This window comes from Neofelis nebulosa, chromosome 4 (assembly GCF_028018385.1).
Source record: "Neofelis nebulosa isolate mNeoNeb1 chromosome 4, mNeoNeb1.pri, whole genome shotgun sequence".
NCBI classification, from domain to species: domain Eukaryota; kingdom Metazoa; phylum Chordata; class Mammalia; order Carnivora; family Felidae; genus Neofelis; species Neofelis nebulosa.
Genome location: NC_080785.1, coordinates 58,930,539 through 58,951,401, shown reverse-complemented (window position 1 = coordinate 58,951,401; position 20,863 = coordinate 58,930,539). Strand labels below are relative to the sequence as shown.

At 34.8% G+C, this 20,863-nt stretch overlaps 1 protein-coding gene across 2 annotated transcripts in view; it reads right to left on the bottom strand.

Annotated features, from left to right (window-relative positions):
• Window positions 1–3,943: 3,943 nt before the first annotated feature.
• The window catches only part of PRPS1L1 (phosphoribosyl pyrophosphate synthetase 1 like 1), a 31,025-nt gene continuing 14,105 nt past the window's right edge, over window positions 3,944–20,863 (bottom strand). The window contains exons 2-3 of one of the 2 annotated variants that reach the window (XM_058724896.1): window positions 20,059–20,135; window positions 3,944–5,270 (exon numbers count right to left, since the gene is read on the bottom strand). In XM_058724896.1, coding sequence (XP_058580879.1) covers window positions 4,013–4,969 — 957 coding nt within the window. In that variant the 5' untranslated portion in view covers window positions 4,970–5,270; window positions 20,059–20,135 and the 3' untranslated portion in view covers window positions 3,944–4,012. Of the gene's footprint in view, window positions 5,271–16,043; window positions 16,527–20,058; window positions 20,136–20,863 lie in introns of those variants that run through there. The other variant, XR_009260425.1, reaches the window with a different exon arrangement.

Genomic DNA, 20,863 nt, shown 5'->3' with positions numbered 1-20,863 from the left:
AAGTTTTAAGAGGGTTTCTGACTGTTTGTGGGGTCAACACCCCCTAACTCTCACCATGTTCAAGGGCCAACTCTCTCTCTCTCTATATATATATGTATTTCCTCCCCTTCAGCTTCTAAGTACTGTTATGAGCTCTCAGCCAATAGGAGCTGGTATGTATTGTGATGGACTGTATAAAATAGTTCTTGGCCACTAAGCATAAGTACACTATAGCTTTCAGCTACAGAATCTGCTACTTTGCTAACCATTTGGTGAATATATTCTGCAGTGTGTGTAATTTATTATGCTATGGCTTCTCTTTCGTTTGTTTTGTATTCTGAGAACAGTTTGGCCAAAATGACTGGTTAAATGTGTAGAAATAACACTTGATATATTTCATATATACAAGGTAATGGTGTTATAATAGTACTTAAAATATAAGTTTTGAAGAGGCTGGAGGTGCTTTCCAGGATGCAATCAAGTAAGCAGAGTGTTAAGATCATCAAAAAGATATATATTGATAAGTGACAACTGACATTAAAAAGCCCATTATAACATCACTATGATTTGGATTGACCAACAATTATATGAAGATACTTAAGGAAAAGATTATGGCAGGAATCTCATCCCCATTTCAGAGAATCTGAGTAGATTGTAGGAGTGGTTGCCAAAGCAGGATACCAGAAAAGCATATCCCATAGGGATTTGTGATAGTGATTCTCCTATAGAATTGATTCAGTTATGCTTCTCTGTCCAGTAATACAATCCCTCCATTAAATGGGGTATGGGTGTGCTAAATTCCTGTAAGTATTCATGGGTCTGTTTCAGGAATTTAAATTCTGTAATATTAATTTATGTGTTCATTCCTGCATCAATACAACAGTTTTAATTACTATAACCTCATGTTTTATTATAGTACAAAAACATTTTGAAAAATATCTTGAATATTATTTATTACTTATCTTTCTAGATGAACTTCAAGAAAAGCTTCTCTGTCTTTTTAAATACTATTAGGATTTTTATTCGGATTATACTAACTAGGTGATTTGAGGAAACTCTCATAGTGTTCTTCCTCCCCAGATTCATATTTTTTATATCCTTTAGCAAAGTTTTTTCATACCAATCCTACAGTTTTGGAGTTTCTTACTGGTTATTTTGCAGATTTTATTGCTCTAGGTTGTGGCAATCTTTTTTCAAATATATTTTAAAATTATGTTTTGTTGGTGTTTAGGAAAGGCAAATACTTTATCTTATCGGTAGTCATTTTGCTGACCTCTCAAAGAAATAGTTTTTCTTTTGATTGTTGGATCTTTTTGTTGATAATTATGACATTTGTAAATACCGACAGTTCTGCCTCTTTTTACCCAATACTGCTCTTTTTCTTGTCTTATTCCACTGGCTTAGAAATTTGACTGCTTGTAGTGGGAATTATTAATTATATCTTTGTAAGTCTCTAATGGATTTGCTTTACCAGGTCAAGTAAGCTTCATTCTATTCTTATTTTACTGATAGTTTTATTTTTTCAAGATTGTCAAGATGATTGTAGTAAATCCTCTTTACTATACAAGGTCTATATAAATTTCTTTTAAAAAATGTATGAAGACTATTTATGACTTATTAATATTTTCAGTATTTGTAAATGTTCTCATTCATGCTGGAAAAATATGAATTATCTGTTTAGTTTCCATATGTAGTTATTAAAATAACATCTTTTATGTATGAGAGTTTTGTTAAAATTTCCCTCTATTAATGTAGATTATACATTTCTCTTCATATTGTTTTGTTTTCTTTTTATATTTCAATGTTGAGTTTTTAACTACATAAAGATTCATGATGCTTGTAACTTATGGAGGGTTTAATCAGCAAAACATATGCCATGTTTATTTTGACTAAAAGTATCACGCCTAGTTTCTCTTTGTAAGCATTTATTTGGTATATTTTTCATCATCCCTCTACATCCAACTTTTTGTTTGGATGTGTCTCCTGGTCTCTTGTAAACAGCTTATCATTAAATAAATTTACTACCCAATCTAATAATCTATCTTTTATGAGGTTAATTTAACATATTGACTTTTAGTTAATATAGTGACTTTAGTTTAGCATATATTTGGTATTTTCTTTTTGCTCTATTTTCTTCCTTATTTACTTTCTATCTTCAGCCGAATTTGTTTACTTTGTTGACTGGGCCATACTTTTTTTTTTTTTTTTCCCCTGTCTAGGAGTTTTCAAGTAATTCATCACATTTCTCTCTTGCTTGTCCTTGAATTTTAAATAACATATTTAAACACAGGTTTTTTGCTATAATGTCAATCATTTGTGTCAGTAACCTCCTTCCCAAACTACATAAGATTATTAATATACTTAGACCAATCCTAACATCTCCTAATCTCTCATGCTTTGTGGATATCATCTGGAATTTTATTTATAGATTTTAAAATATTTGCTTTATATTGTGACTCAATTTTTATGTGAATTTTATCTTAATAACTGTGATAATTGTAATTTCATGAAAAATAATTTTTTATCAGTTTCACTGTTACCTCTTTCAATCCGTGTGTTCCTCTTAGTCGTATATATTTATTTTCGATATCTTTAAGTGATACATCAGAAAACACTCATGGTGGCAAAGTTCTGAGACTTTTAATATATTAAAATGCCCTAATTTTCCCCTCAAAATTAAATGATAGTTCAGCTGGGCAAAGAAATCTAGGTTAAAAATAATGGTCCTTTAGAACTGCAAAAATTGTTTCCACTTGCTTGCTGCCTGGGAGATCAAACGAGAAATCTAACAGCAATCTCAATATTGTTCCTTTAAAATTACCTTGTTTAGGGGCGCCTGGGTGGCGCAGTCGGTTGGGCGTCCGACTTCAGCCAGGTCACGATCTCACGTTCCGTGAGTTCGAGCCCCGCGTCAGGCTCTGGGCTGATGGCTCGGAGCCTGGAGCCTGCTTCCGATTCTGTGTCTCCCTCTCTCTCTGCCCCTCCCCCGTTCATGCTCTGTCTCTCTCTGTCCCAAAAATAAATAAATAAAAAAAAAAAAAAAAATAAAAAAATAAAATTACCTTGTTTATGTTTTATCTTTTGAGAAGCTTTTAGGGCCTGTCTGCATTTTTGTGGAGATCGGAAATTTCCCAACATGTCTAGGTGTGTGTCTTATTTTTCCCCACACACATGCAGACATTTTATTAGTTTCTTCAACAAGAGGACAATAATACCAATTTTTAAATATAAGTCTGAGGTCATCTGAGATTCCAACCAAATACACGGAAGAAAGATAAATGTCTTGCAAGAGGTTTAGCACAGATCTTGGAGAACTTGTGCTCAATGGGAAGGGGAGAAGCCCAGAGGCGGGGGAGTAAAAGGGGGCAGAGGGTCAGATGAAAGGGTAGTGGTGAGGGTGATGGATCTGGTTGGCTGCAGTTGCTAGTTATCCTGAAGCAACTTTAGCAATTATGCCTAAAATTCCGTAGTCACTTTCAAACACCTCCATATGATACCCTCAAAATCTGAAATCAGTAGATGAACTGTAGCTGCAAGGTTCACGAAATAATCAATGAAGCCAGAATGAGACAACCCAGAGAGAAAATCCCAGCACTTATTCTCAATCTGTCCTTCCTCAATTTAAAATAAACTCTAATAGGGGGCCTCGGTGGCTCAGTCACTTAAGTGTGGGACTTCACTCAGGTCAGGATCTCAGGATTGGTGATTTCGAGCCCCACATCTGGCTCTGTGCTGACAGCTCAGAGCCTGGAGTCTGCTTAGGATTCTGTGTCTTCGTCTCTCTCTGCAACTCCCCCACTTGCGCTCTGTCTCTGTCTCTCTCTCTCAACCTCTCAAAAGTAAAACATTAAAAATTTAAAAATAAAATAAAATAAACTCTAATATACCTGAGGTGAGATTCGAAAAGTAGCGGCAGAGCCAGCTGGGTCTTCTACTGAACTTTTCATCAAATACCAAGAAAGAACAAGGGGCAAGGCATATTTTTATTTCTATTTTATCTTATTTTAAAATAGAATAACCTAAAGTTATTCTATTACAAAGGGACATGGCTGAATAGGTAAGAAACAGATTCTCCGTTGTGAGTTCTCTTGATGGCTTCCGCAAGGATCATGGAGATGTCGATCGCCTGTATCTTGGAGCAATGTTTCATCTTATCCTCCTGAGGTATGGTATTGGTGACGACCACCGCTTCAAAGCACGCACTGTTGATGCGAGCAAGGGCCGGGCCAGAAAAGATTCCGTGAGTCAAGATCGCGTAAACTCTGGCGGCTCCAGCGGAGAGAAGTTTGTCAGCTGCATGACAGATTGTACCACAAGTATCAGCCATGTCATCCACAAGGATGGCCACACGATCCTTCACATCCCCCACTAGCACCATACGGCCCACTTCATTGGCCTTCTTCCATTCTTTGTGAATCAAGGCAAAGGCCACATGCAACCTGTGTGCAATGGAGGTCGCTCTCTTAGCTCCGCCAGCGTCTGGTGAGACAACAGTGCAGTTCCTCCACTCAGAGATATTCTCCCTTATCCATTTCAGGACAGCTGGCTCCGCATAGAGATTGTCTACGGGGATATCAAAAAACCCCTGAATTTGAGAAGCATGTAAGTCCATGGTGATGATATGATCTGCACCTGCTACAGACAGCATATTTGCAACAAGTTTGGCGGATATTGGGGCCCGGCTCTTATCCTTCTTATCCTGCCGGGCATAAGGGAAGCATGGGATGACCGCAGTAACCCGGCTGGCTGAAGCAATCTTGCAGGCATCGATCATGATCAAAAGCTCCATTAGACTGTCATTGATTTCGCCACAACCACTCTGCACTATGTAGACATCCTCTCCTCGCACACTCTCGCCAATTTCCACGCAGGTCTCCTGGTTGCTGAATTTCTTGGTCACCACTTTGCCTAGCTCCAGGCCCAGGCGGTAGGCAATTTTCTGGGATAGGTCCTGATGGGAGCTGCCCCCGAAGATTTTGATATTTGCCATTTTGCCCAATCACTCGAGGTACTTACTCTTCGTCCGGCGATCACTGCTGCTGTCAAGATTGCAACCGAAGTCAGACCACAGACTAACAAAGGACTTTCCGTTGTTACAGGGCAGTTACCCGCCCGGTTCAGACGGTGGGCGCGAGCTGGTCTATGTTGATCTTGAGTCTTTGGGAAAAAAATTCCTGCTTGGCATCCACTTTGCACTTTTAAACTAAAAAAATCAAGTCTTTCTTCAGTTCATGGAAGTTTTTCTTCTGTTAGTGCCTGTAGTAGTTTCCTAGGGGTGTGAAATTTAATGCCTAAAAATATAAAGTTTCTGTAAGGTAAAGGATGCATACGTTTACAAGGAAAGTTACAGACCGGAGAAAATGTCTAACAATGTGCTTCCAATGGAATGAGGAAAAAGACCAAAAACATTTGGAAATGGTATGAATAGGCAATTTACAGGGGAAAAAAGATAATAAACATATGAAAAAATGCTAGTAATCAGGAAAATGCTAATTTTCACACATTAGGTGGGCCAAAATTATAAGATAGATAAACTCCTCTGTTGTAATAGAATGTATAAGTGTGAAATTTTGCAAGGGAAGTTTTGTTTCATAAAACCTTTGACTCAATGTATCTCCTTCTAGGAATCTACTCAATAGAAATATTCATAGACAACCCCAAAATATATTGATAATTTTATTTGTCACTGTGTTAATTCATTCAGTTAATATTTCATGAGGTATTGTGTGTCAGGTATTGTACCATTTATAGAATATAAGATGGTGAATGACAAATAGCATATCTCTCTAGAGTTACTCATAAAAACAAAATCTGGAAACTAACAAATGTCCATCAATAGGTAAAGTATCATATAATGTATTATACAAACATAAGCAGACATTAAAGAAACTGACTTATGTGCAGTCATATGGAAATATTCCCAAGATATTTCTAAATGTAAAAAATCCAGTCAAAAAGGTACATAATACATGAAATTTATGTATTTAGAATTAAGAAATAGTTAAAGCATCAAGTCATTACGGAGGTCCTTTTTATGATGATTATCTCTAGAGAGGGGTGTAGGTTGGTGGCAATTTGGGATGAAGAAGGACTGTCACATTTTATTGCCATTTATTAGTGTAGTATTTGAACTTTTATTACTTTTATTACTTAAAAAAAGACTAATAAAATATATGTGATGATTAAGTGTTAGCAAATTTTAAGTACACAGCTTCCAAAAGGCATTAGGAGTTGGAGTAATGGGGAAAGAAATGGAAGGGACCACAGATACCAGAAATTTCAAGAACAAATTGTATCATAAAAATAATGGAGGCATCAGATATAGATCATACATTTTTATCCTGCTAATTGTGTGTCTGACTTTTGGTTCTGCAATATTTTGATCTAGCCTAAATATAAATAACCATTTTTTCATAGTTTGAAATTGATAAATAATCTGTTGAATATATTTTCTCACCCTACTTGTGAGATCTCCCACTGAGTGGGGTTCATGAATCGGGTAAGGACTGGAATAGGCAACAGAAATGGGTAAGATTTGACAATGTCTATGAAACACATCACTTTGCTAGAAAAAAAAGTGTAGTTATATTAAATGTGCTATTAATATAAAACCATATAAACAGCTATGTAAAAAAGCCTAAATCAAAATGTCCTGCTGCTGATCCAATCACCTCTCTTCTCAACATCGTCAAGCTTTTCTCCTCAATTCAGACTCTTCATGGTTGATAGTGCCTGCCAGCTCATTTCTGCCTACAACCCTCCATTCATGTTCCTTCCTATCATAAAATCAGCAGACCCATCTATACTATATAATTCTCATCCTCAGCCTGACTACATACAGTGATTTCTAAAGAAAATTCTGTGGCTTAATTTAGCTGCACTAAAAAGTACTTGCAGCTTCAATTAAAATGATTTTTCTCTCAGTGTTCTCAATGTGTCACACATTTTTCACTTTTTAAAGAAAAACAAAACAGATTTTTAAATAGACTTATTATTACCTAAATAGGACTGAATGCTAATGTAAACATTAAAAACACATAGTTGGTTGCATTGCCTTGAGGTGTTAAGTAGAAGAAATTTTTGTCTTGCTGCTATTTTTTGCTCCAAGCTCTGGCTGTTGCAACACCTTATAGTTCCAGGGATTTGTCTAAAATCATAAAATGTTAAAGGTGGAGATAGCCTTCCAGACCACCCAGTCCAACATCCTGATTCACAGACAGGGAACTGAGGCCCAGAGAAATGAAGCAACTGGTTTGGGATCTAAAAGCTAATTAGAGGCAGAGTGTGGACTAGAATGTGGGATTCCTGAATTTCCAAATAGCATTTTTCTCAGTCTATCATTTTTCTTTGAGGTTTATGAGAATGAAGGAAAAATGTAAAAGTCGGGCAGAAACTTTTACATAAAAATGTTACTTTTTTATTATCAAACAACTACAGTAAGGAACAACTTTCCATATCTGAGACCGAATAATCCTTTTAAAAATTATTTCCTGAAACAAATGAACGATTGGTAGTGTCATGGAAATATCTCTGTTACGCTGACATTTCTGTTACATGAATCTATTGCAAGGGGATTTAGTTCCTCTTTACTTTGGTCTTTGTGGGTTGAGAAAGACATCTATCTTATCATTGGCTGTTCCGAACAAAAGTTACAGGTAGGAATGATGCCTATTGAAGAACATATTTTCTGTATTTAAGACATCATATCTTAATAAATTACTCTAGATAAATAAATCGTGGTATAGAGAAAATGTCTATCTTTCTCCTTCCCAAGGTAAGCATATTTAAATGTCATCTCTACAGATCTTTGAGAACTGCTATATTTTGAAGGTCTTTTGAGTCAATACCCAGAATATATATATATATATATATATATATATATATATATATATATATTGCACCTTGGTGATAGTTTCTTGCTTTACTGATTATTTTTTACCCTTTGCAATTCCAACATAAATAATTCAAAGAGAGAGCCTTGATGCAGCTTGATCAGTTAAGGAGAAAAGAAATTCAGTCAATTCTTTTAGAAAGTGGAGAAAAACAGTTGTTGTATTTTAAGTAAAATAAATGCTTTCACTAAACATACTTGCAGTTGACAAAATGCTAGATGTTTAGGTGGCAATTATAGTTCTTTGATAAACTGTCAAATCTTGTCACAACACATGTTACAAACAAGGACAGATTTAGATGTCCTTTATGACAGCTTTGTGTAGGTTGAGAATGTTTGGCAGTTAATTTCAAACAAGGAACATATTTTTCTTTCCAGCAGTTATCTGCTTGTTTATTAGGAAGAGTTTCTTTATGCCTTTAATCTTACTCATTTGACTCACAGTTCCAGATCATTATTCTAACATTACCTTACCTCATTTATTTTGTTCATAATAACCATCCGCAATACTTTGAGAAAATTTCCCACAGAGCTTTACATTGGTAGAAATACTTTAAAGTTTGTTTTGTAATTTTTTACAATTAAAGTTGACTACTTTGTGTGTTTATTGAGCTTTTAGTTGGAAATCCATCATTTTATACAATAGATGTGAAGATAATGATTAGGTAAACAAAGCTGAGTAAAACAAATAAAAGAAAAGGAGAAAGATTTGTGATTCAGAAATGCCCCTTTAATTTTGAGAGTTATTGTAGACTTACGAGGGTATTTTCGAAACATGTTTACAAATTTAAAAAAATCCCGGAGAGCTTGAAAATCCTAGTATGAAACAATAATCTTGGAATAAAAATGATGTCACATATGCTGAATAATATGTACGTACTTGCAATGGCAGATGAAGCAGTATATATGGAGATCTTCTATAACTAGCAAATTGCAAATAAGAAATATCTCCCCAATATTTATATGAAATATTTTAAAGTGTTTTAAAACAGTTTTTGATGATGGATCTTTCCCTTTTGTGTATAATATTAGTTTCATGAAATTAGTAAAAAGATTCATGTTAATTATATTTTGACAAAACACAAGCTCCATTTACGCTATTCAATTCTTTTTTAAAGATATTTTAGGGGCGCCTGGGTGGCTCAGTCCGTTAAGCTCAGGTCATGATCTCATGGTTCGTAGGTTTGAGCCCCTCGCCGGGCTCTGTGCTGACAGCTCGGAGCCTGAAGCCTGCTTCAGATTCTGTGTGTCTCCCTCTCTCTCTATTCCTCCCCTGCTTGTGCTTTCTCTCTCTCAAAAATAAATTAAGATTAAAATTTTTTTTTAAAAGATATTTTATCTTTTTCAATTGTGATCATTTGTTTAGTCCTCATAATAAACACTAAGACCCATTGTCCATTCAGGTAAGTAAAAACTGAGTGTACTGTGCTTTGGAATGATTCAGTGATTCTCAGACGTGAAGGACATCAAGATCTCCAGGCAAGACTGTTAGAATATACATTCCTGAACCCTGTGCCTACAGGTATTGATTAGTGGGTCCAAGGTGGAGTCCTAGGCTTTGTGTCTCTTTTTTTTTATTATTTAAAATTCTTTTAATGTTTATTTATTTTTGAGACAATGCAAGAGACAGAGTGCAAGCAGCAGAGGAGCAGACAGAGGGAGACACAGAAACTGAAGCTCCAGGCTCTGAGCTGTCAGCACAGAGCTGACTTGGGGCTCAAACTCAAGCCGTGAGATCATGACCTGAGCCAAAGTCGGATGCTTAACTGACTGAGCCACTCAGGTGCTCAGGTGTGCCCCCAGGCTTTGTGTCTAATAAGATACCAGATAACGCTTAATGCCACTTTCTGCTGACCGCACTTTTGAGAGCCACTGGTTTCTATCATCAACATTTATTTTGCCATTTGGGAAAATTAAAGGTATAGTTTTCTTTTTCTTTGACTCATTTCACTAGCTGTTGTGATGTGGCATTTTGGTTTTGCTTCTAGATCTTTTTCTCTTCATATTCTTCTTTTCTATATATGAATATTACTTTCACATATCACATAATTCTTTAAGAACTATAAACACACACACTTCAACTTAAAATACCTGTATAATGTTCCAGAAATATTTTGACAAGTACATGTAGGATATGAACTCTTGTTATTTTGGAGATTTAAAAAATCCATTAGGCATTTGAGCATCTGAAAATCAGTTTCTACCTACCAGCCCAGTAAGAATTGAATGAAAACTAAGAGGCTCTCCAATTTATTGTCTGATTTCCCCTCCTTGAATTTCTTACAGTATTCACCACTGAGATAGTTCTTTTTGTCATACCCTGAAGACCATTTGGCTGTCCATGAGGATACTAAGCATTGTACAGGGTAAATACTTGCTAGTTTGATTTGATATTCCCCCTTGGGGGGAAGTCATTGTATATCAGTTTATAAAACAACGACGATGACAACAAAGTAAGCAAAAACAAAAGAATTTCTCTATCAATTAAGTGTTAGAAAGAGTACAATCTTCAGGCCTCCATATTGTTCTTTCTCAAAGGCTATTTTGCCTTCATACTTCCTTTCAAATTTTAGAGTCAGCTTTCAAGTTCCACTAAAATTTTTGTTAGATTTTGATTGGAATTACATTATACCTATGAATCAATTTAGGGAGAAAATTGACATTACAATACTGAGTTTTCCAATCCATGAACATGCTATTTCTTTCCACTTAATTACTTTTTAAAATGAAAATAAGTTTTCATAATTTTTCTGTAGAAGTCTTTCCTTACAAATATTTTTCTGTATGGATTTTGATATTTCCAGATATTTAATTTTTATATGATATGAATGCTATCTACTGAAAGTTGTATTTTCTGTTACATAGATATATACTTGATATTCTAAATATTATTTCTATTTTTAAAACCTTTTGGGATTTGTAATAGTTTCTCTATAAGCCATCATATCATCTGTAAATAAATGTCAGTTACGGTTCTCCTTTCTGTTCCATGTACTTCCCCCCCGGCCTTTTGTTGCTGGCTAAAATCCTCTAAATTCAGGTTGACTAGAAGTGGTGACAGGTCATTCTTGCCTTGTCGCTAATCTCAAAAGGAAAGACTTTTAGTATTTTACCATTATGGATGATGTTTGTCAGTTGCACTTTATCAGAAAATACTCTGCTAGATTAAGAAAATCCTTTCTGTTATTAGTTTGCTGCAAGTTTCTTTTTTTCTCTTTAATCAAGAAAGGGACTTGAACAAAGTCAAGTGCTTTTCCTACAGCTTTTGAGATTATAATATGATTTTTGAGTTTAACTTCTTAATATCGTAAATTACAGTGATTTCTTTTCTAATGTTAAACCGACCTTACATTCATGAGATAAACCCAATTTAATCATTATATATTTCCTTTTTTATATATTGGTTGATTTAGTTGATAGTTTATTTAGAATTTTTTCATATCTTTTTAAGCGAATCTGGTCCATAATTTTCTTGTCTTTTCTTATTGAGAACACAAGATTATGCTAGCTATACATGAGTTGAAAAGCATGTCATTTTTTTTTGTCCTGTAGAAGATTTACGTAAGTTATGACATTATGTGGAACAAGGCCAAAAAGTTTTGATTACTTATTTAATTTATCTAATGGTTTTCAGTTATATTCAGGATATAGGTTATTGGTAATGTCAAAATTTCCAATTTTTTGTCAATTTTGTGAGTTTTTTTTTTTTACTGAATTTCTTATTTCATCTTATTTTTCAAGTTTACTGACTTGATACTATCCGTAATATCCTCCTATTTCATTTTTAGTACATGCAACTTTAGTACATGATTCCCTTTGTCATTTTTTGTCATTTCTAGTATTAAGTTTTTTTTAACTATTTGCTTTCTTTTTGATCAATTTCACCAGAAGTCTATTTAATTTTATTAGTCTTTCCAAAAAACTAATATTTGAAATTGTTGATGCACCCCAGTGGATGCTTATTTTAGTCTTTGTTGACTAAGATTATTTTTATTATTTATTTTAATCTCTTCTTTGAGTTTATTTTGCTTTTTTTTAAACTTCTTGAAATGTGTGTTTAACTTATTATTTATTAATATTTAAAGCTATACGTTTTTATTCTAAGTACTGTTTGGACTGAAGATTTGTGTGTAATTTTTATAGTATTTCTGTGGGTATTCAGGTAAACTTATTTTCTAATTTTGATGGCAATTTCTTCTTTGTTCAGCGGTTATATAAATTTTTGACTAACAAGTAGATAGGTAATTTTGATATCATATTTATGGTTTCTAGCTTAGTAGTACTATAGTCAGAAAACATGATCTGTGTGATTTAAGTATTTTGAAATTTGCTGGAACATTTTTGTAGTCCTAAGTGGTGACTTTTCGTAAATATTCCATGTGTGCTAGAAAAAATACGTACTGTGGAGTGGTTAGGTGCTATAAACATACACACACATTAGATCTGGTTTGTTTGTAATGTTCTTTATGTCTTTCCTACCTTTACTGATTTTTTTTGTCTATTTCATCAAATACTAAGAAATATGTTAAAACTTCAACAGTGATTTTTGGTGTATATTTGTCTCTATAAATCTCTCCTTTATTTCTTTGTATTTTAAGTTGTAACTTTTGGAATCAAGAAACTATTTTAAAGTAAAACTCTTTTTTCTACTAATGTCTTTTGCCTTAAATTCTATTTGCTGATAATTATATTAGCTATCTTTAAAATAGTATTTGGTTTATTTTCTGGTCTTGTAGTTTTAGCCTTACTGTATATTTATGTATTAGTTGTGTTGCTTATAAATGCCATTTAACTTCATGTCCTTTAACTTTATTTATCCCTTCCTAACATAGAGTGGTCAGGTATTATCATTTCCCTTCCTTCTCTCCTTCCTTCCCTTTTTTTTTATTTCCACAATTAAATTATTGTTGTTTATATAATCAATGTTCGTTTAGGTATATCTACCTATGTATTACTCTCTTTTCCCCTCTTTTATTATAACATCTTAAATATCCTTTTGAGATCAGTTGCCTTCTGCCTAAAGTACATCCTTACAAATTTTCAAGATACTGCTGGTGAAAAACTCTCTTTTTTCTTTTGGTGTGATGTCTTCATTTCACCCTCATTCTTAAAGATAGTTTTGCTAAGTGTACAATTCCAGGTTGTCGGTTATTTTCTTTCAGCCCATTGAGTTAATCATTTTCCCTTTCTCTGGATTCTCTTGCTGCTATTTAGAACTCAGCCTGCTTTGAAGTTATTCCTTTGAAGGTAATACATTTCTCCCCTCTAGCTGCTTTTTAAGATAATCCATCCTTCCTTCCTTCCTTCCTTCCTTCCTTCCTTCCTTCCCTCCTACTCTCTCTTTTTCTTTCTTTCTTTCTTTCTTTCTTTCTTTCTTTCTTTCTTTCTTTCTTTCTTTCTTTCGCAGATTCACTGTTATAAGTCTTGGTATGGAATTTTAAAAACTAATTGCATATGTTTGAGATTCATTTGGTTTCTTAAATCTGTGAATTGGTGTTTTTCCTTGGTAGTGGAAAAATTCTTTACTTTTCTTTAAATATTGCTTCTGTCCAATTCTCTCTCTTACTACTGTAGCTCTGGTGAAACTTAAAATATACCCCTCATTGCATATTCCATGAACCTCTCTTTCATAGTTTTTGTTTGTTTGTTTCCTGTGCTACGTACTAAATCCCTTCTTCTGACCTGTCTTCCAGTTTACTTACTCCCTTTTTATCTGGGCCTATTATGCTATAAAAACGGTAGATTGAAGTTATTTTTAAAAACATTTTTGAGAGTAGTTTCAAAGTCAAAAAACTGAAAGGAAAGTGCAGAGATTGTGAGGATGTGTGGGTATAGCTTCCCTTATTACCAACATCACCCACCAGAATGACACTTTTTTTTTTAAATGGAGGTTGAACCTACATTGACACATAATAATCACCCAAACTCCATAGTTTACCTTAGGGTTCACTCTTGATGTTCTATATTCCATGGGCTTGGACAAATGTATACTGACATGTATCCATCATGATAACATCATAAAGAGTATTTTTACTACTCCCAAATCTTCTGTGTTCTGCCTATTGTCTCTCTTCTCCTTCCTTACCACAGGCAAGTACTGATCTTTTTTAGTGTCTCCATAGTTTTGCTTTTTCCAGGATCATATGGGTGGAATCATTCAGTATGTAGCCTTTGCAGATTGACTTTTTTCACTTATTAATATGCATTTAAGTTTTCTTCATATCTTTTCATGGCTTGATAGCTCATTTCTTTTTAGTGCTAAATAATATTCCATTTAGTGACCCAGAAATCACACCCATGTGGTAAGAGTAGGTTGAGTTTTATAAGAAACTGCCAAATTGTCTTCCAGAGTGGCTGTACCATTTTGCATTCCCAACAGGAATGCATAAGAATTCCTGTTGTTCCACATCCTCACCAGCATTTTGTATTACCAGTGTTCCAGATTTGGGCCACTCTAATTGGTATATCTCTTGAATTTTTAATTTTAGTATAATATTTTTCATTTGAAAACATTTTAGTTTTGTTTTCAATTCTATGGGGGCAATTCTTAGAGTTTTGTTCTCTGAAGCTGTCTTCACAGTCATTCTTATATGAAACTAATTTTTAAATCCTAGTATAAGGGGCACCTGGATGGCTCAGTCGGTCAAGATCATGATCTCACAGTTCATGAGTTCGAGCCCTGCATTGGTCTCTGTGCCGACAGTTCAAAGCCTGGAGCCTGCTTCAGATTCTGTGTCTCCCTCTCTCTCTGCCCCTCCCTCGCTCATGCTCTGTCTCTCAAAAATAAACATTAAAAAATAAAATTTAAAAAATCCTAGTATAAAAACTGTGTCATACGGTATATCTGGTGATTCCATTGTCTAAAGTCTTTGGAATCTGTATCTGCTGTCTTTTTTTTCTTGCTGGTTTTTTTCTTTTATGCTTATTTATCTTTATGTACCTTTATAATACATGAAATTTTATATTAGAAAATTCTTTGAGGTCTAGAATGAAAATTTCTTCTTCAAGAAAAAATTTGTTTCTGACTCCTGCGTGGGATTGTTACCAGTCTGGGACCACCTTAAACCACATACAGCACTTAAATTTCCCTGGACTATCCAGGGGATATAACAACTTCTCAGGGATCCCCTCCTCCCAACCCTTTCATCCATCTTTCTAACACCGCTCCCTGCTCTCTGCTCTGCTCACAAGTCATCTCTCCCTACTATGGATGGGGGTGGCAGGTTTACTTCTGGTTCACCGTTATTCTGAAGATAGAAAGTTTTTGGGTCCCAGTTTAATGAGAAGGCCTCCTATGAGACTCTTCACCTTCAGCAGGCCCTGGGCCTTAACTTCCATCACTCTTGACCCATGAAGTCTAGAAAACTGAAACCTACAATAATGACAGCTAGTCTTGGATCAGGAATTTAGGATGAGTTGTGCTCAGATTCTCTCCCTGAGGGGTAGAATGGTGGAGGCAGCAAGCAGCAACTGCCACTGGCAGAGAATACCTGTCCCTGGTGGGGAAGCCATCTCGGCAAGCTTAGTGGTAGGAGAGACTGTACCGTGGTGGCTGATGAAGAGGCTGAAGTGGACAAATTTGCAGGATGTAGAAGTAACAGAAACCTGTAGTCTAAGGAATTATCAGAAATAGCTGTTGGATGCATTGAGACAGGGCTAATTTTTGGAAGTAGCTAGTGTAAGCTTGTGCCATTGTGGTTACATTTATAGTCCCAGCATGGTTTCCCCACGTCTGCTAGGACCTTTAAAATCAAGGATATAATTACATTTATGATAGACTCAAAGTTGGTGATAAGGGAGAGTAAAGGCATATAATGAATGTATATTCTATATACTAACTCCTAGTAATTTGTCTTTTTAAATGTTACTTGCAATTGTTGACTTTAGCAGTTTACTTCGCCAACAGTCACTTTTTGTGTAAATACATTCTGCTTCATATCCTTATATGTTAATTGACTTCTTATCAATTCAATTCATGAGCTTCTCATTTCAAATAAACTACAATGAAAAACAAGAAACAGCTTATTAGTGTCAATCTGTTTTCTTCCTTTCATACACATAAGAAGAGAGATCTTGCCTGTGGATAAATGAATTTATGACAATAAACCATTATTTTAATTCTCAAAATTATATATTTTTTAAAGCAACATTTTATTTTTGTAACTTTGGAGGGTCCTGCTCTGTGTTTGAAGCCTAGAAGCATAGTGATTAATAGTGTTTTCAAGTATGAGGAATGGAATGGAAATAGTTGATTTCTAATTTTCTGTATATTTAATTCAACTGCAGAGAGGCAGCTTGATGTTACAAATGTGCACAGAGGCTCTGGTGCCAGACTGCCTAGGTTTGAGTTGTGCCTCTGTAGCTTCGTATCTGAGTGACTTTGGACAAATTAACATCTTTGCCAAAGTTTCCTCATCTATAAAATGGATGACAACCATAGTACCAACTTCTTAAAACTGTGAGGATTAAATAAGTAGAACAAATATAAACCATTAGTAACAAGTGCTTTATATATTGTATGTATAGCACAATATGTTATAAATGTTAGCTATTTATATATGCAGGATAGGTGTTAAAAATATTGAAAAGTGAGAGCAGAACTGGTCTACGTGGAAACTTGTTTCAGATTCTTCTTTACTTGCTATTTATCTTCTTCCTAGAGTGGCAAGAACAGTGTATTAGAACTGGAAGATTATTGCTTGTCCCTGTCTTTCCCATGGGGTTACGGTAAGCTGTGATGAGAGGGTCACATGCTGAAAGTATGCCTCTTCAAAGAGTGTGTGGTTCCATCTGACTTTTTGAGCTAGAATGAGTCTTTGCCTGTGAACTCCTACATCAGGTGAGTGCTGGGAAGACACCGACATCTTAGTGCACCTTTACGGCAGCAGACTGCCTCCATATACAATGATAGATTAAGGTTCCTGAAAAAAAAAAGTTTAATCATATAGCCACGTGGAAGATTATTGGTTAACTAAAAGAGAATGGTTTCTTATTTTCCTTAGTTTATCTGATAGGGATTAAGCATATTTTGACTACAGATCATAAAATCTTTGGACTATTTGAATGTTTAATTCTTATAACTATATATTAAGTCTCCGTTTTCAGTATATTTTATAGCAGTAAATGGTGATTGGGACATATGATCTTTCCATCTTGAGATTCTATGATAGGAGATTATTTCTCTCAGAAAGACATCACTGAAACTTTTTGAACAAGGAAAAATATGTCTTATTTATAAATACTTCCAGGGAAGGAAATTCCACAGACCCGTTTGATGATTTGCTCTTTCTAAAAATATAATTCTTTTGGGAAATTCTATTCTATCTCACTTAAGTCTTCTCTCCTAAAGTTTAATCTCATTCTTGCTTATTTGTTCCTCAATAAAGATGGCGAGCAGCTGATATCATCCTCTTCATATACTTGAGAACTATTGTTAAAAAATTCCTTTGCTGAATAATGTCATTTTGTTAAGGCCTTCATTAGAGTTTCCATTTTTATAGACTTTGATCATTTTTACTACTGTCTACATCTCTCTCTTAAATTTGTAAATCTAAATAATTGGTGCTCATGCAGGTCTGACCAGTATAAGTATTATACTGGCTATGTCACCTCACATTCCTGATGCTTAGCTACTATTTATACATCCCAGTATCACACTTGCTTTTTTAAGACTAGTAAGAGCGTTTCAATGGAGGTGATACATCATCTCTGACCATATATTTGTGTCACAGGTAAATTAAGGCCACTTGAAAATTAGCACCCTCCCCTCACACACACAAAAAAAGAGCATATCTTGATTGTAAATTTTTTTCTAATTAAAGGAGTTCTTTAACAGTTGTTTAAAAACAGCACTATGTTCCAGAGCTACTTGGAGTTAATTATGGTTTATTACACACTGAAGGGAAAAAAAAATCAGAGGTTGCAAAAAAAAATATGAATAGAGGGGATTTTTAGCAGTTAATTGAATTTTATGTATTTTTAAAAAGCCAATGTGTTTAAAATAAGTAAATAGATCTTGGATTGAATTGTTAGATTTTACCAGTGATATACTTCTAATCTTTCTATTTTAAATATGTTTTAAAATATTTATTTATTTTTGAAAGAGAGAGAGAGAGAGACACAGAGAGAGAGACACAGAGAGAGAGACAGAGTGTGAGCAGAGGAGGAGCAGAGGGAGGGAGACACAGAACCTGAAGCAGGCTCCAGGCTCTGAGCTGTCCACAGAGAGCCCGACTAGGGCTCAAACTGACTGACTGTGAGATCATGACCTGAGCTGAAGTCAGTTGCTTAACCAACTGAACCACTCAGGTGCCCCACTAATCTTACTATTTTAAATGTGGATTGTAGGCACTTAGTATTTGTGTTTGAAGTCTGAATCTTAGTATTTATGTTAGTATAGTTAAAAAAAATTGAGATAATTATGTTATGAAACTGGAACTGAAATTGGCAAGGTAACTCAATGAAATTTAATATTTTCTTGATTATCATATTAGCTCTCAGATTATTTCTTGAATTTATGATTAATTCAAAGAGTACATGGCAGATTGTTTTCTTATTTTAACTCTGTTTGCAGGGTAGCTTTATGATGTTGCTTTGTCGAGTGACAGAATTTTACTTGCTTCTTTCACTTGTGTTTTCGTGTCTTTAAAGAGCTTTTACCACTTTTAAAAAAACATTGCAATCAGAGAAGATTTTCATTAAATTCTTTTTTCCATACTTACTCTCTTGTTTTGCTGATGAAATCTTCGTTTACTTTTCTTTGGGAGGTTTAGATTATGGCCAACCATTTACAACATATTCATAATTTATTTATGACTCAAATATGACCAAAATAAGACCAAATTTATGACCAAAGTAAGATAAAAAATTAGTGAAACTTAACACTTGAAAGGTTCCATATGTTTGGATGTGCTCAGATTATTATTTTTTCCGTATAACTAAGTTACAAATCACTGAGATGTAACTTATGTGCAAGCACTGTATGGGATTTCATGAATATTTAGTGCTTTGTTTCTATTTCTAAGTCTGTGAAGTTTCATAAATCAGCACTGTTTTTGCTTGGTTGCTACATAGCTGTGATTTTTGTGCTGTCTCTTCTGTATTATAAAGGCTGAGTTTCATACAATTTGCATACGAAAATAATTTCTGGTAGGTAAGAAACAAATTATGTTGGCTCAATATTAAGGGTTATGATATAAATATAATGGAAGCAGGAAATACACATTTAAATTTCCACTTAAACTTGCAATTCCTATATGATGTTTACAGGTTAGTAAATAGGGAGATCTTGACAATCTATTTCCAATTTCATGAACTGAAATCCAAACTATTACCAAGTATTTTCTGTCTGAAAGCTCCACTGGCAATGTTTCCTCAAACTTTATGAGGGTAAATATAGGCCCTCGGCTATTTATTGGGGTGTCATGTGTTCTAAACCAGAGATTTCCAATATGACCAATCATCAGTATCACCTGAATTGTTTTCTGAACATTTAGATTTCTAGACTCAACCTCAGGAATTTTTTTTTTTTTTTTACCTGGTAGCATTAAAGCAGTGATTCTCAACCTTGGCTACACATTAGAACCCCCTGGGGAACTTGAAAAAAACAAACAAACAAACAAACAACCTGATACCTCAGCTCCATCCCCAGAGATCCTGCTGTAATTGGTTTGGGGTCATTTCCGTCTAACCTGAACCCTGAGAGACTTTCAGGCTAATGTCACTTTTGAGAACAATTGCTTTAAACAAGACATTTCTTTATTATTATTTTTTATTTGTTGAGAAAGAGAGAGAGAGAGAGAGAGCGCGCACAGCCTAAGCAGGGGAGGAGAAGAGGGAGAGGTAAAGAGAGAATCTTGAGGAAACTCCATGCCTAGCATGGAGCCTTATGTGGGGCTCGACCTCAAGACCCAGAGATCATGACCTGAGAAGAAATCAAAAGACGTTTAACTGACTGAGCCACCCAGGCATCCCTAAACAAGACATTTACTAATTAGAGGTATAATATTCAGAGTTTCTTATGGTGAATATTGATTTGGTTTTTAACTTTACTATTTCATTACCATCTTCGTATATTTCTCCTTTTTTTTTTTCTTTTGTTTATAAAGTTATAGTGATAGCCACTGGGAGAATCAGAAGCTGATACTTCCAACCGAGTTCTAGCATGAAGAATATCTGAGCCTGTTTACCTTCACGGGAGAAATATATGACTTCTTTGAGAAGTACTTGAGAAGCTGGATTGCCTTCTTCCCACCAGATGGAGAGCCTACAAACAAGAAGATTAGGGACAGAGGAGTTAATAAATTGATTTTGCTGTGCCCTGGACAACCAAGAGATCTACTTTAGCTCGAGTTGTCTCCTTGAGCCTTGGTAATAATAGATAACGTTTACTGAGTTCTTACTATATGCTAAATACTTGGAATCTTCATAGTAGTCCCACTTCCATTTTACAGGAAAGGAAATAGCAGGCACAGGGGAGTTAAATAACTTTCCCAGATTCATAGTCATTATGCAGTGAGATCTGGATTTGAACCCAGACAGTCTGACTCCAGGGCTCTCTTGGCTGCCTACGATCCCATTTTGACTGACTAGCTAGACCACAGTATGGTATAATAGATATGGGCTTGTAAGGGTATATGATCAGATTGAAGTGTGATTTTATATAAGCAATGTAACATGTACAACTTACTTGACTTCTCTCACCTTTAAGTATCCCATGTGTAAAATGGGTAATAATAACATCTTCTTCACAGGGTTATTATGAGGCCAGCTTAGTACCTGCAATTATTGAGGAAATAACTTCTGTTTTTAATCAATCAGCACAGTGTATGAGTCCAAAAACATAAAAATGTGGGATTTGGACTCATTACTATACTCCTTATGAGTAGGCTAGATGGTAGTTCCAGAGTGTATATAAGTTAGCTGAGGTTTATTCTAACCCTGAAATTCTCTTATTTTCATTAATTGTATTATTCTTCCAAATCCATTATCTTT